At 42.4% G+C, this 15598-nt stretch overlaps 1 protein-coding gene across 1 annotated transcript in view; it reads right to left on the bottom strand.

Moving 5' to 3' along the window:
• SPEN (spen family transcriptional repressor) overlaps nt 1-7865 on the bottom strand; it is a 71885-nt gene extending 64020 nt beyond the window's left edge. Inside the window, exon 1 of the mRNA XM_028511453.2 lies at nt 7440-7865. Within this exon, the coding sequence (XP_028367254.1) occupies nt 7440-7522 (83 nt within the window). The 5' untranslated portion in view covers nt 7523-7865. The remainder of the gene's footprint in view (nt 1-7439) is intronic.
• Between the last annotated feature and the right edge of the window lie 7733 nt (nt 7866-15598).

The raw sequence follows: 15598 nt of genomic DNA, 5'->3' as shown, positions 1-15598 counted from the left end.
TCCCAAATAAATAAAATCTTTTTTAAAATATAAAGGATAAAAACTAAAATAAATAAGTAAGTAAGTAATTTTTTTCTTTTTAAAAAGGCCCTGGCTTGCATAGCTCAGTGGATTGAGTGCGGGCTGCGAACCAGGCATCACAGGTTCGATTCCCAGTCAGGGCACATGCCTAAATTGCAGGCCATGGCTCCCAGCAATCGCACATTGATGTATCTCTGTATCTCTCTCTCTCTCTCTCTCCCTCTCTCCCCCTCTCTCTCCCCCCTCCCCTCTCTAAAAATAAATAAATAATCTTCAAAAAATATATATCAATCCTTATTAAAAACAAAAAAACCCTACTCTCCTTAAGACTGTCAGGCACAGCCCTGACCAGCGTGCCTCGGCTGAGCAAAGACCTACCAGTTCCATTCCCAGTCAGGGAACATGCCCGAATTGCTGGCCTGGTCCCGGGTTGGGGCGTGTGCGAGAGGCAGCCGACCAATGTTTCTCTCACACATTGATGTTTCTCTCCCTCCTTCTCCCTTCCCTTCTCTCTAAAATAAATAAATAATATCTTTTTTTTTTTTTTTTTACAAAAAGACTCTATCAGGCACATACATGAGAATTAGGGTAAGAATGAGATATTGTTCCAGACTGATGAAAAAAGACAACCAAAGGCAACACATGGTACTTACTGGCTGGGATCCTAGACCAAAAAGGAAAAAGAGATTGTTGGAATGGCTGGCATCGTCTGAATGGGGTCTATGGATTGGGGCGTAGTCTTGTGCCAATGCTGATTTTCTGCCTGGGAAGACTGTGTCATGCAATGCAGGAAATGGCCCTTGTGTGGGGGAGGTATACACACACTAGAAATTTTAGGGAATTTAGGATGTCATGCCAGAAAATGATAAGACAGTAATGGAGCAAATGTGACAAAATGTTAACAATGGGGAATTTGGGTGAAGGGGATGTGGGGATTCTCTGCACTATTTCTGAACTATTTGAAAATTAATGTTAAATGGGAAAAAAAGGCGCAGGAAGGAGAGAAGTGAATCTAGGTGTGAGGAGGTCGCCTTTCTGGTGTAGCAAATGCCATCTTTCCAAAGAGGCCTTCCTCATCACCCCTACTACTGCCATTACTCTCTATCCCCTCCTTTGCTTTATTATTTTCTTTCTCATAATGCAGGGTCAGCCATGATTAATGGTTGATGGGATTGAGGGTATATGAGATTCATTAACTACCTTTCTACGTTTGTGAACTCTCCGAGGCATAACTTTTTAAAATATATCTGTAACACATATCAGTCATATAGTAATATACATACATGTACATCTTCATTAATGCATTAAATAAAAGTATCTAGCAGCAGGTCTAATAGTTACTGTAACTTCCAAGTTGTGACGAGCACAAACGAGATCTACAGCTGCAACGTGAAATATGGAAATACAACTGGATTAGTGTTGATGGAGAACTCACAGGTACATGATACCGCCCCTTTTTTGAGAGAGAGATACCAAAGGAAACATCAATGTGAGAGAGAAACATCAACTGGCTGCTTCCCATACACGCCTGACTGGGGACCAAACCTGCAACCCAGGCATGTGCCACGGCCAGGAATTGAACTGGCGACTTCTGGTTTGAGGGATGAAGCCCAACCAAATGAACCACACCTGCAGACAGGGGCACTACTACTACTATTTTATAATTGAAGGAAATACTAAATTCTGATAACAGGTAAGTGAAAATAGTGATATAATACTTTCCTATTCAAGTTTAAGTACCTCTTCCTAAATTCTGGTCTAAATGCTAATATTTTCATTGAAGATTCTAACAACCTTTGATGTCATAAAGTGGTAAACTTTTAATCTTTATTTTAATGCAAGGAGACTTTTAAATAGTCCTGAATGCTAAAGAGCCTTTACTGAAGACACCATAATTTTTAAAAATAGATGGTTGAGACAGAAAAAAATCTACCATCTACCAATTTATTGATTTATAAAAAACACAAATCACTAAGTCAAATATAGTTTTGTAAAATACAATTTTTAAAATATATTTATTTTTAGAGAAAGGGTAGGAGAAAGAGGGAGAGAGAAACATCAATGTCTTGTTGCCTCTTGCGTGCCCCCCAATTGGAGACCTGGCCCACAGCCTGGGCATGTGCCCTGACTGTAAATCAAACCAGCATCCCTTTGGTTTGCACTCAATCCACTGAGCCACACCAGGCAGGGCCCAAAATATTTTTAAGAATAATACAAATGTCCTAGTCTTTAAAGCAAAGGAATGAAATGACTGGGTGAATGTTAAAAAAAAAAAAATAACGGAGTCAATTTTAAGAATCAAAGAAACTTCCCTGGCTGGTATGACTCAGTTGATTGGAGCATCATCCCTTACACAAAAAGGGTGCAGGTTTGATTCCCAGTCAGGGCACATACCTAGGTTGGGGATTCAATAATCAGTAAGGGCACCTACGAGAGGCAACCAACCGATGTTTCTCTCCCTCTCCTTCTCTTTCCCTTCTAAAAATAAATAAGTAAATAAATTTAAAAAAAAAATAAAAGCAAAGCCCTGGCTAGCGTAGCTCAGTGGATTGAGTGTGGGTTGCAAACCAAAGTGTCACAGGTTCGATTCCCAGTCAGGGTACATGCCTGAGTTGCAGGCCATGACCCCCAGCAACCGCACATTGATGTTTTTCTCTCTCTCTATTTCCCTCCCTTCCCTCTCTAAAAATAAATAAATAAAATCTTTTAAAAAAAAGGATTTCTAATCTAAGGAATTTTATTAACTTTTGGAACAATAGGCTACTAAATGATGTAACTCAACTGGAAGTAAACAGTTACTGAGATGCTTTAAAAAAAAGTAAAAGCAGAGAAATATAGTCTCCAATTAAATATGCGAGTTTTCATAAAACATTCCTAATATATTTTTTGCCCTGGCTGGTTTGGCTCAGTGAATTAAGCACTAGCCTGAGAACCAAAGGGCTGCCAGTTCAATTCCCAGTCAGGGCCTATGCCTGAGTTGTGTGCCAGGTCTCCAGTTGGGGGCGCACAAGAAGAGACCACACACTGATGTTTCCCTCCCTTTCTCCCTCTCTTTCTCTAAAAAATAAATAAAATCTTTTTTCTATCCCAGTTTTTTTTTTTAATTTAGGCAAAATTTCAAACTGGGGGGAAAGAGAGACTTGGAATGCTTGAAAAAACTTTCACATTACCGCTATCTTTACAATTTCTAAATAAATATTCTCAAAACATTAGTGCTCACAAGGTTAAAAATGTCTCATAAGTCAAGCCTGAACTCACTTCCTAAGCACACCAAACAATACAGTGCTCAACCAACCAGAGTCTTCAATAAAGGTCGGCAGTTGGGAAAAGGTGGCCTCTACACGAGTCAGACACCATCGTTCTTCCTGGCACTGTGCCCTGTGTTTTCCTCCAATCTACCTGCCGGAGGCATTCTACTCAGGGAATAAAATAACATTTCAAGCATTCTGAATTTTTTAATACTATTTTTCAAGATAACTCTGATATTCTTACTTTATTTAAAATGCACAAAAAGCCTGCCATGGAAACTTCAAAAATTATAACATTCAAAACCAGAGGTTTCAAAACACAGAAACTGGCTGGGGTCAAAAGAAGCAATATAGCAATGATGTAAGCTACTGTGAGTCAATTTTGTTTGTCTAAAAATATCTCTGGTTATAAGTATGTAAGGACAAGGAAACTCTTCCATAGTATTTTATTTTATATTGTGTCCCAGAAGTAAAGATATCCAAATACATGTTAACACCTAACATATATTCCAGTTATTTCAAATCAGGAAACCCACTGTGATAAGATATTGAAAATTAGATATTGAAAAAAACCCCATTTTTTAAATGGATCTCATTCATTAACAAAATTTTTACACAAGCTGCTTGCTACCCTGCTCAACCTCTACATAATCTTTAACCTATTCTCTAAACTGGGGAATGGATGGGAAAAACCTAAATATGTGATTTACTTAAAGTCTAAAAATAAGATATAGACAATTTTATATTCTTTAAAGGGTTCTATTCATTTGTTCGTTCTAATTCAGGGAGTCGCCTTTGCACACACCTCTCTCCCTCTTACAACTACAAGACAGCAAGCAATTGTTGTATAACTCCTCCCTTCCCCCTTCAACCCAGCTAACATACAAAGGAAAGGACTTTCTCTATTGTGCAAATCCAGTCCCTGAAATGGATCTTTGTTAACTAAAATCTGATTCAGAAACAGTCATTTATTTTTTTTCAACGACCATACATGAAAGCTGTAAAGATAATAAACACAGTAAGATACATTCTTATTGAAAAAAGGTAAAGGCAAATTTTGAAAATGCTCTGATTACGTTTTAAAGGTTTGGTCTTTCTCTGGCACACAGGGAAAAAGCCAAATCAGCATCCTTCCCTTCATCTATTTTCTACCAAAAACAAAGATCAAGATATAAATAGTTTTTAAAAATGGCTCTGACCCCCCCACCCCACCCCCGGAACCCCAAAATGCTGCCCCTGCTCCCAAAGCTGTCTGGTTTAACCTTTTTTAAAAAAATCCAAACACTTAATACAATAACCTAATCATTATTATGAGAATATACATTTTGAAATTTTTTTAAATAATGTATTCCCAGCGTACACCTCTTAAACCTGTAAAACAGTTATTAGTTAATGCTGTAATCAACTAGGGAAAAGGATAAAAGGAGGCAATTTAACCTCAGCTTTAATTTAGGTATTGCATATGTTTATGTTTATCATTCGGATTTCTAGAACACACCAGAAATGAATATCCTTAAATTTTCTTGCAGAGCTGTAATTCTGGTACAACTACATTTTTTATCCCTTTCATTTAAATTACTCAGATTTAGTTTCCCTCCCGGTAGCAATCCACGTTTTACAAGACATTTTCTACAACAGATAAAAAGCCTGTGAATTCCTCCAAACAAGGTCCATTTAGCTCCACAGCTGGATCAGCAAAAAAAACATCTCTTGCATATGTTTAAGGATAAACAAGAAACCAGAAGTAGAGATTACCTGTTGGGGGTGGAGGTGGGAAGGGGAGGATGGGAACTGGAAATGCCGGTGTCTGGGGTTACACTCTTTAAACCCGTAAGAATGTTCTATCTACTCAAAGAACTAAGCAAATTCGTTTAAGATTTTTTCAAGTCTCTTTTAAAATAAGGGAGTTTCAGGTCTTAGCTTTAAAATTAGTTGCTTTTATAAGTAGCATCTGCTTTAGCTCTGCAAAAGGTAAAATACTCCTTTAAATGCAGTCGTGAGCAATGTGCCAGCTAAGCCCTCTTAAACACAGCAACGTTCCACCAGACCGCGGCTTTTCAAGGCAGCTCGCATCCTCTGCCCCCTCCTCCCTCTGTGCATTCTGAGATCTGCTCTGCTGATTCCCACATAAAGTGGGTCCTGGCCGCCATTTTAGAAAGTCATTCACACAAGCCGGACCGCAGCACCATCCAGTAACAACCCTCCAAAACTCCCTTGGATGACTTCCTCTTTCCTCTCCCTACGATCTCATCTGGCAGCGGGGTCAAACTCCCCGCGATAGACAGGCACTGTCTATAGAATCTGCATAATGCGAAATGACACGTCTGGCCACACGACACTGAGGAGCAAAGGGAAGGCTGCAGTGCACGTGTTTGTACGTCGATGCATACAAATTTCCCAGGCAGAGACAACGTCTACCAGGAGATAAAGCAGCCACATCTAAGGAGCTTATTTTTCTGCCAAAACAATGAAGGGGACGGCAAGAGGAGCAGCAGCTCCAGGTAAAGTTCCCATCTGCTTCTCAACTGAGCCGGAGGTCTACCCTTTCTCACTCGGGACAGAGGCGAGCTTTCGCTCGCGGCCTTCCCCTTGCCTGGTTTCCCAGAACAGCGTAGTAAACACCCGGAGAGTCCCTGGAAGCGCGCCTCCCCCAGTCCTGCCGAGGACAGCAGGTTATGAATGGCCTCACTATTCCCGGCTCCTTTTCACACGCGGACACGCGCAGACGCGCGCTCCAGAGGTGAAGATGATTTAATACCCCAGTAACAGCAACCACCAACAGAATCAATGATCCTCCATCTAAAAGAAAGCGGAGCTCCGCCGCCGCTGCTTCCATTTCCTCCAGGAGGCTGCTCAGAGCAAGCGACGCAATGTATTTTTCCCATGGTGACTCACTAATAAGGGCTCTTCACGATTTCCTTCACTGGCTAGATAGTAAGAGACGTAAGGAGTAAAACAAACTCAAACCTTTCAGGGTCTTGAATGTCGGAATAACCGGTAATTTTGGAGGACAGTCACAGATATGCTGAAGTCCTCAATTTGTACCAGGTGTAAGTAAATCGTCATTTCCATTACTTTATACTGACGACTGTTATGGCACACATCATTTCACAAAGAGAACAAGCGCTAAATACTACTGAACAAGAACCGTAGAGAACACCCCTTATCCCAACGTTTCTTAGACAAAAAAAGAAAGGAATGGAAGAGGAAGGAAGAGAGAGAGAAAGAAATAGATCTAGGAAATTATTTCTTTTTTAAACCACGTCTGCTGACTTTTAAAGGCCTGCGTTTTTCCTAACCATTGATTAGAGAACTCCGGGTGGGAGGGAAACACCGTCCCTTCAAAAGCGGCCCTTCGGGGGCAGCGCCAGCGCGGCCCCGGGACCCGGGATCCCGGGCTCGGGAGCGCTGCGAGGCGGGGACCCGGCCACCGGAGGCGGACCTGCCTGCCGCTGCACGCGCTAGCCCCCAGCAGCCTCCTCATCCAGCGACCCCAGGGGCTGAAGGAAGGGAAGCGAAGAGCCGAAACGGGCGCGCCAACTAATCCTCAGCCACGATCCCCTACCCAACCCCGCAGAACAAAAATACTGTGCGTTATACCCCCTCCGTGAGAGGTCCCTCGAGTCCAAGTGTCTTCCCAATTCCGACACGTTCCGACGCTACCTACCACGACTTGTATTTTTGTGTAACCTGTCCTCTCGCACAAAAGCCTCCCGGGGTCAGACATTTCCGCGCGTCCGCGGGGCGAGGAGCGGGAGTTGCCGCGGAACTCCGGAGTTGGCCGTGCGGGGCCGGCGGGGCGGGGAAGGGCTCGGGTCGCGGCCGGGCCGGGCCGGGCCGCTCGGAGCCCGGGGCAGCGGCTCGCAGGGACGCCGCCCCGCCGCTGCCTCGCCAGCGCCAGGGCACCTTCCCGGCGCGGGGTTCGCGGAGGCCGAGCAACAGCCTCCTCCTTATTGGGAAGTGAGAGGGCAGCAGCCGCGCCCGCTCCGCCGAGGCCCGACGCAACGACGCCGGCCGAGAGGCGGCCGGGCATCCGCGCGCCCCCCGCACCCGTCGGTGGGTCCGGCCCGGGTCCTCTCGCCAGTTCCGTGCACGAGGAGGGTCCGGCAACGGGCCGGAGCGGGCAGCGGGGACCGAGGAGAGCGCGGCCCCGGGCCTCGTGTCACTCACCGTTTGAAATGCTCGATGATCTTCTCTTCCCGCACATTCTCCGGTAAGTTGCCCACCCAGAGGTGCCTGGTTTCCCGGACCATGCTGGGCGGTGTGCCGGCGACCGCTGGTGCGGGTTCTCCCTCGCCGGCTTCGTGCGAGCCCGTCAGCGCTGGGAGGCGGGCGCCGAGGCGGCGGCGGCGGCGGCTGCGGCGGTGGCGTCGGCAGCGGCGGCGGCTCCTCCGGCTCCCCCCCGTGCAGAGACCATCCCTCTCCCCCAGGTTCTGACTCTCCGGGCTCGCAGCTCCGCTCTGCCGCCACCACACACCCGAAGCCGACCCTCGCGCTCCGGCGGCGCATGCGCCCGGGCGGCGGCGGGAGGGGGAGCCGGGAGGAGGGGCGAGGGGGATCCGGGCGGCAGCGACTACGACCGAGCTGGCGCTGTGGCAGCCGGACGCTTCCCACCGGCGCGCGCGCAGCCCGCCTCTTTACCGCGGGCGCGCGCGCGCCCGCCCTCCCGCGGAGGCCGAGACGCCGAGTCCCTCTCAGACGGCGCGCAGGCGCGCGGGGGAGGGAAGAGCGCTCGCGCGCTCGGTCCCGATGCGCTAGCGCGCAGGCGCGTGGGGGAGACGGCGGCGGGGCGGGCGCTGAGTCAGTCTCGCCACCGGCGGGGCGGCCGCAGGGTGGCCTTCAGCCCCTTGAGCGGGGGTCCTCGGCGCCGGGCTGGGGGAAGAAAAGAGAGAAAGGGAGTTAGTTTTGACACGAGTGGATATCAAAGCGGCCGCAAAGGCCTCTCTTAGGCCAAGACACTTTCCCCTCGCGCACCCTTTGGCCAGCTCCCGGCGGTTTCCGGGCACTTGGATCCCCGCCGGCTTGGGAAAGTGTCAGAACCAGGCCGCCCTTTTCACCGCCCGGTTGAGCAACGGCGGCTTCAGAAACCCATCCCTCCCAAGAATCATTAGCTTGTAACGTTAAGCAACTTTATTTTATATAGGATCTTGCGAAACTTTTTGCAAGATCTTCTTGTTGATCATTACGGTATACTGGGAATAAAACTGAAATGAAATGGTCACATGTTTAGTATTGTTCGCCTCAGAGGACTTACTATAATTTAATATTTGAACAGAGTAAGGGTTTAGACCTCTGGCTTTTCAGGCCTAAGCGTTTTTAAAGCCTACACTTGAGCTTTTATATAAAGGCTAGTTTACAGAACCCTGGGGAAAACCAACAAAATTAAGACAACTGTATTGTGTCCAGGAAAGAGGAATTGTTTAGAACACTAAGCAACTCAATTTTCTTTTCCACTTATCTATATAAATAAAATAGCAGAGGTGTGACTCACATCAATTTTTCCAGCATTTGGTTTAATAGTCTATACTGTACTTAATGATCTTAGCAGGTCTGATCAATTCATGTCATCTCTTTCATCCTCAGAACTTTCAGAAGGCTAAGCAAACCTACAATTTACACAGTTGTAATAATTGCAGTACAAGATGTGGTTATAACCTTACCCATTAAAATGCTTTGGAATTTTGACAAATTACTTCTAAAAATTCTATATTCTGAGCCAGGTAACTTAACTAGTTTGTTTCCAATGCTATAATCCTGGCTTATGTTTACATTACCTATTTTGACACACTTTGTTTTTCAGCGGCTTTGGGAACTTTAGTCAGAACAGAAAGAGGTCTAGAAAAGTTAGAAACAGAAAAGGCACCACTACAATAGGAGCACTCATTCATTCCTAATTTAGTTAAGGTATTTGGTTGAGCTTGTCTTCATGCAAATCAGTCATTACATGAAATGGAAATTTTTATTCTTTTTTTACATTTTTTTAAAAGATTTCATGTATTTATATTTAGAGAGAGGGGAAGAGAGAAAGAGAAGGAGAGAAACACTGATGTGTGAGATACATCAATCCATTGCCCCTCACAGGCCCCCCAGTCTGGGGACCTGGCCCACAACCCAGGCATATATGCCCTGACTGGGAATCAAAGAGCAACCTTTCGGTTCACAGGTCAGCATTCAATCCACTGAGCAATACCAGCCAGGGAAAAATTTTTGTTCTTGCAAATATTATGGAATTGGTTACTCAGTTAAAGTAAAAACAAGTAAATCTACATTCCAATGTAGGATTAGACATTTACATTTGGCCATTTCTCTGTCTCAACAGAGTACCAGGCCAGCATACAATTACCTAAAGTCATGAACTATATACTGTATTTTTCAGACTATAAGACACACACCCACACCCCCTGCCCCCCGCCCCAGCCAAATTTGGGAGGAATAATGGCTGTTAATGCTGCTGTTGAGTTCTGTTCACATTTACATTGGTGAAATATTATATTATTTATTTTTTAATTGTTTATTTATTTTTAGAGAGGGAAGGGAGGGAGAAAGAGAGAGAGAGAGAAACATCAATGTGTGGTTGCTGGGGGCTGTGGCCTGCAACCCAGGCATGTGCCCTGACTGAGAATCGAACCTTCGATGCTTTGGTTCGCAGCCCACACTCAATCCACTGAGCTACACTAGCCAGGGCTTTATTATTTATGTTATTAAATATTTTACCACATTTTTTGCTTCAAAAATTTTTTTCCTATTTTCCTCCTCTAAAACCTAGGTGCGTCTCATGGTCCGAAAAAAATTACAGTAGTTCTGTATATATATGGTTTCAATTAGCGTTAAACTGAAGTGCATTTTTCCATGAAGCATGAATTTCAATATTAGGAACCACAATATGAAACATATTTTAAAATGTGATATAAATTAGGCCCTAGCCAGGTATCTCAGTTGGTTAGCGAATCATCTCCATGCACCAAAGTGTGGGTTGATCCCCCGTCAGGGGCCAGAACAAGAATCAATCAATGATGCACAGAGAGGTGGAACAAATTGATGTTTCCCTCTCTCTCTCTCTCTCTCTAAAAAAAAAATAAAAATTTTCAAAATGAAAAAAATATGATATTAATTACTCATTTAAAACCATGATAGATAGCCTATGAATGAGCTGAAACCACTTGGGAAAGACCAAAATGTCACCATGAAGAACAGAAAAGGCTCAGCACAATTGCATTAAAAGGGGCAAAGAAGAGGATTGAGAAAGCATATCTTACAATTAGAGAAATAAAGGGTGTATCTCACCTTAAATGCAGCCTTTGGTTATTAAAATCATGCTGAAGAAAAATTCAAGGGCTATGAAAAAAGGAAGAGTCTTTTAGAAGCAAAATCATTAGGAGAGACTAGTTAGAGTAATTGATAAATATGGTATTTTGTATCAGTCTGTGACTACCACAAAACAATAAAAGGATAAGCTAGAATAAAAAAGGAATCAATTAAGATGTATTTATAATACTTTCTCAGTGACACAAGAATAAGGGGACATTAAGTGAAACTTAACAGCAACAAGTTTAGGCCTGACTATTGTGGCTCAGTTGGTTGGGCATCATTCTACAAAGGTCACAGATTTGATGCCTGATCAGGGCACATGCCTGGGTTGCAGGTTCCAGGTCAGGGAACGTGAAAGAGACAACTAATTGATGTTTCTCTCCCTCTCTTTCTCCCTCACTTCCCCTCTCCCAATAAATAAAACCTTTAAAAATAAAATAATAAAATAAAAGCAACAAGTTTACCAAGTACAAATGTTTTAATTGGTATAGGCTTTGTTTTATATCATTTATTTATTTATTTATTTATATTTAGAGATAGGGGAAGGGAGGGAGAGAGGGAGAGAAACATCAGTCTGTTGCCCCTCTGAACCCGAAACCCAGGCATGTGCCCCAACTGGAATCAAACCTGTGACCTTGACCTTTTGCTTTGTGAGATGACACCCCACCAGCTGAGCCATATGAGAAAGGGCTAAAATTTCTTTTTAAATGTAGTTCTCTTAGATTAGTCTAAAGGTCTTATTATATTTAAAAAATAGAGTCTCAAAAATTCCACTTCCAATTTTGTCACTTGTTTCCCCATGAAAAAAAGCAGAGTATATAGATACTTAATGTTTTTAAAAAATATATTTATTTATTTTTAGAGAGGGAAGGGAGGGAGAAAGAAAGGGAGAGAAACAGCAATATGTGGTTGCTGGGTGCCCTGACTGGGAATCGAACCTGCGATACTTTGATTCGCAGCCCACACTCAATCCACTGAGCTACACCAGCCAGGGCAGGTTAGTTTTTATAACCTAATTTGAAATGGGCAGAGTTGTTTACAAATACTTTGAAATTCCAACCTTTTGGGAAGTAGAGGAAGAGAAATCGTGGTGGAAGCTTACTAATATACAGATTGTTAAGCAAAGCTAAGTTAAAGTTTTTCCAGAGAATTTTAGAAATCACAGAATGTGAAAAAGATGAGTCTCAGTGAAAAAGATCAAAATGTCAAATTAAGATAATATTTCTTGTCTTACCAGAGATTTATCAAAGAACTTAGAAATAGTCTCTGTGTAACAATATAAAGGCTAGCAAAATCCCATTAAACATCATATTATAATAGCGCCTCATACTCAGATACTTTTAAAGTGTTAGTTTCATAAAAATACCTGTTTTCAGAATTAGGGCACTAGAAATAACAACCAAAGTATTCATTTTAGTTTTGGGGGGGATTTTTTGTTTTTATTTGTTTGTTTTGTTTCCTTTTATTTTTATCCTTACCCAGGGATATTTTTTTCATTTGTTTATTTTTTTTAGAGAGAGAGAAAGAGAGAAACAGCCACATGAAAAAGAAGCATCAATTTGTTGCCCCATGTACACTTTCCGACAGGGAGTCAAACCCACAGCCCAGGCACGTGCCCTGACGAGGAATCAAATCTGCTGCCCTCCGGTTTACAGATGCTGCTGCAACCACCTCAGCCACACCAGCGAGGGCTAGTTTCTTTGTTTTTTTAGAATTTGATACACACTTCTCAAAACAAGGAATACTCAGTTTATAAAATGCCAACAGCCTAAATAAACATACAGATGAATGAGTAAAACAAATTTTAATTATTTTCTGTTCAAATTTTAATGTGCTCCTGATACCAAAAAATTAATATTTTTTTTACAATTTTTTTAAAGATTTTATTTACTTATTTTTAGAGAGGGAAGGGAGGGAGATAGAGAGAGAGAGAAACATCAATGTGCGGTTGCTGGGGGTTATGGCCTGCAACCCAGGCATGTACCCTGGCTGGGAATCGAACCTGGGGCATTTTGGTTCCCAGCCCGCGCTCAATCCACTGAGCTACGCCAGCCAGGGCTAAAATTAATATTTTTGTATTTTTAAAGATTTTATTTATTTTTAGAGAGAGGGGAAAGGAGGGAGAAAGAGAGGGAGAGAAACATCAACGTGTGGTTACCTCTCAAGCACCCCCCACCAGGGACCCCGCCTGCAACCCAGGCATGTGCCCTGACTGGGAATCGAACTAGCAATGGTTTGCAGGCCAGCGCTCAATCCACTGAGCCACACCAACCAGGGCTATTACTCTAATATTTTTATGGGAGGAAAAATAGCTCACATATAGATGCTGGGTCCAAATGAGTAATTCAAGTGAGAATTCTATCCATCTCTATAAAAGATAATATTTGCAGGTTAAAAGAAATGTCCATGCTTTTACTGATTCTTTCAGCATAATAAACAGTACTTGACCTGGAACTTTGGGAAATACTGACAAACTCTAACTGTATAAATGAAAAACATTTAGTGTAAGGAAGTAGCCCTAGGTTAAAAGTAAGAAATTCCAGCTCCCCGCAGCGTGCCTTGGCTGGGCATCATTCTGAGAACCTGAAGTTCTTCACCATTGATTTCTGGCCAGGGGCACACACCTGGGCTGGGGCGCATAGGGAAGGAAGGCAGCAGATGACATTTCTCTCTCACATGGGTGTTTCTTACCCTCTCTGTCTCCCTCCCTTCCCCTCTCCCTAAAATCAAAAATAAAGTATTTTTTAAAAAAGTCAAAACTTCAAGTTCCAATTTTGTCACTGGCTACATGGCCAGGGAAATAAATGAAATCCCCAAAAGTCTCAGTAACCTTATATGCAAAATGAGGATTAAAAAAAATCTGTTTTCTCTACCTAGTATGGTTGCTAGAAGTATTAAATGAGATAATATAGGTAAAAAGTATTTGGAAGTTAACAACATAAAAATATCATGAATACTATACCAAACGTAAGCATCGGTTGAGATTAAAGACATACCATTATCAATTTATAACATTGTCATTATTATAATCAGGTCCTATGGTCAAATCAGTATGCAATGATTACATGTCAAGTACACAGTTCCTTGCATTCTTGCTTACTTCTATTGCAAGCTCTCAATGACAGAAGTTATTAGTGTGTCTTAATAACAGCAAGGTTATAAAGTACATGCCCTTTGTACAGCCTCAAATCAAGTGTTTGATTTTCTGAGCTCATTTTTATTGGCCGTGTATCAGGAAACACTGAGAAAGCTTTTCTCCACTTCTGTCCTTGTTATAAAAACATTTACAAGGGCAGAATTTCTTCATAAGCATTTATCTTTGTGTGTTTTCAATAAAAGGCAACTCGCTTTGTTAGTCTCTGCTTTTTAAAATTTATTTTAACAATTAATAATTGAGGCTCAGTGAACAAGATCAAAAAGTAGGGTGTGATCTCATTTTCCATCTATAGTAAATAGATGTTGAGGTGAATTTCCTCATTTGAGTATTAAAGATAATTCAGAAAGGTGACATTAGAGCAGAGCCATTTGCAAAGGAGAATTAAAATAGATGTGTTTTTAATCAGGTCTTATTTTGAGGCTCTCAGGAACTCCTGTATTTAGCACACTAGATGTGATCAAAGAGTTCAGTCCTGCATAATGGAAGTCCAGTTGGGGAAAGCACTGGAGCCTCAAACACAGGCTTTGAATGCTAACCTAGCCAACAGAGCAAATAAATTAATATCAGTACTTAACCAGGAGAACAGAGTAATTACCAGATACTGAAAAAGAATTTGGTTACAGATCAAGCCCCAAGCGATTAAAAGTACATTGTTTCATGAGGGAACACACCTAATATATAAGCACTTTCTCTCTCCCAATATATTTTTTAAGATTTTATTTATTTATTTATTTTTAGAGAGAGGGGAAGGAAGGGGGGGAGAGAGAGAGAGAGAGAGAGAGAGAGAGAAAGAGAGAAACATTGATCTCACTCTCTCACTCTCCCCAACTGGGGAAGGGCCTGAAACCGAGGCATGTTCCCTGACTGAGAATTCAGCCTGCAACCTTTCCCTTTACCAGATGAGGCTCGACCCATTTCACACCGCTCGGGGCGAGCACTTGTTCTTAAAGCCATCATATAAAAATAGATGAACTAGCTCTAAAATGATCAGAGCCTCAACCACATGAGAATTTGACAATACTAACAAAACTCCCAACATTACTGTATTATTCTGAGAGTGTCTGGCATCTTGCTAGATCTGAGGATTGAGTGGTGAACACTCATTTTGACACAGCAGGCTCACTCTGGTGAAACTGTATACACATAAGTTATCAGAACTCCAATCAGCTGAACAGTGTTAGATAGCTAACTAGTCCTTTTCTAAATCACTCTTTCAGGAAGCTGACACTTCATAAGCTATTTTTTTTGTTCAATCCTCTAAGAAAACTAAGTCATTTATTCCATATTGTTTTTAGTTTTCCAAAAATTAATATAATGGCTGATATTTTCATTAAGAAAATGAAGTTGTGTCTCTCCCATTTCTCTGGAAAATTGCTAAAAGTAACTTTTTTCCCTCTATGAGGAAATATTGCTAATGCACCTAATATTTAAAATTATTAATATAATTTACTAATGTTTATGATATCAAATAAAAATAGACTGGAAGAATATTTGCAAATATTAATTATGGTTATACCTATATGGTAGAATATAATTTTTTTTTTTAAGGTTTTAGCCCTGGCTGGTGTGGCTCAGTGGTTGAGAGCTGGCCTGCGAACCAAAGGGTCGCCAGTTGGATTATCAGTCTAGGGCACATGCCTGGACTGCGGGTCAGGAAAAAAAAGATTTTGTTTATTTATTTTAGAGAGAGGGAAAGGGAAGGAGAAAGAGAGGGAGAGAAACATCAATGTGTGGTTGCCTCTCACACACCCTGTCTGGGGACCTGGCCTACAACCCAGGCATGTGCCCTCACTGGGAATCAAACTGGCGACCATTTGGTTCGCAGGCTGGTACTCAATCTACTGAGCCACACCAGCCAAGGTTA

The sequence above is a fragment of the Phyllostomus discolor genome, chromosome 5 (assembly GCF_004126475.2).
Source record: "Phyllostomus discolor isolate MPI-MPIP mPhyDis1 chromosome 5, mPhyDis1.pri.v3, whole genome shotgun sequence".
Classification (NCBI taxonomy): domain Eukaryota; kingdom Metazoa; phylum Chordata; class Mammalia; order Chiroptera; family Phyllostomidae; genus Phyllostomus; species Phyllostomus discolor.
Note: the sequence above shows the minus strand (reverse complement) of the source record. Positions and strands in the feature narration are given on the sequence as shown.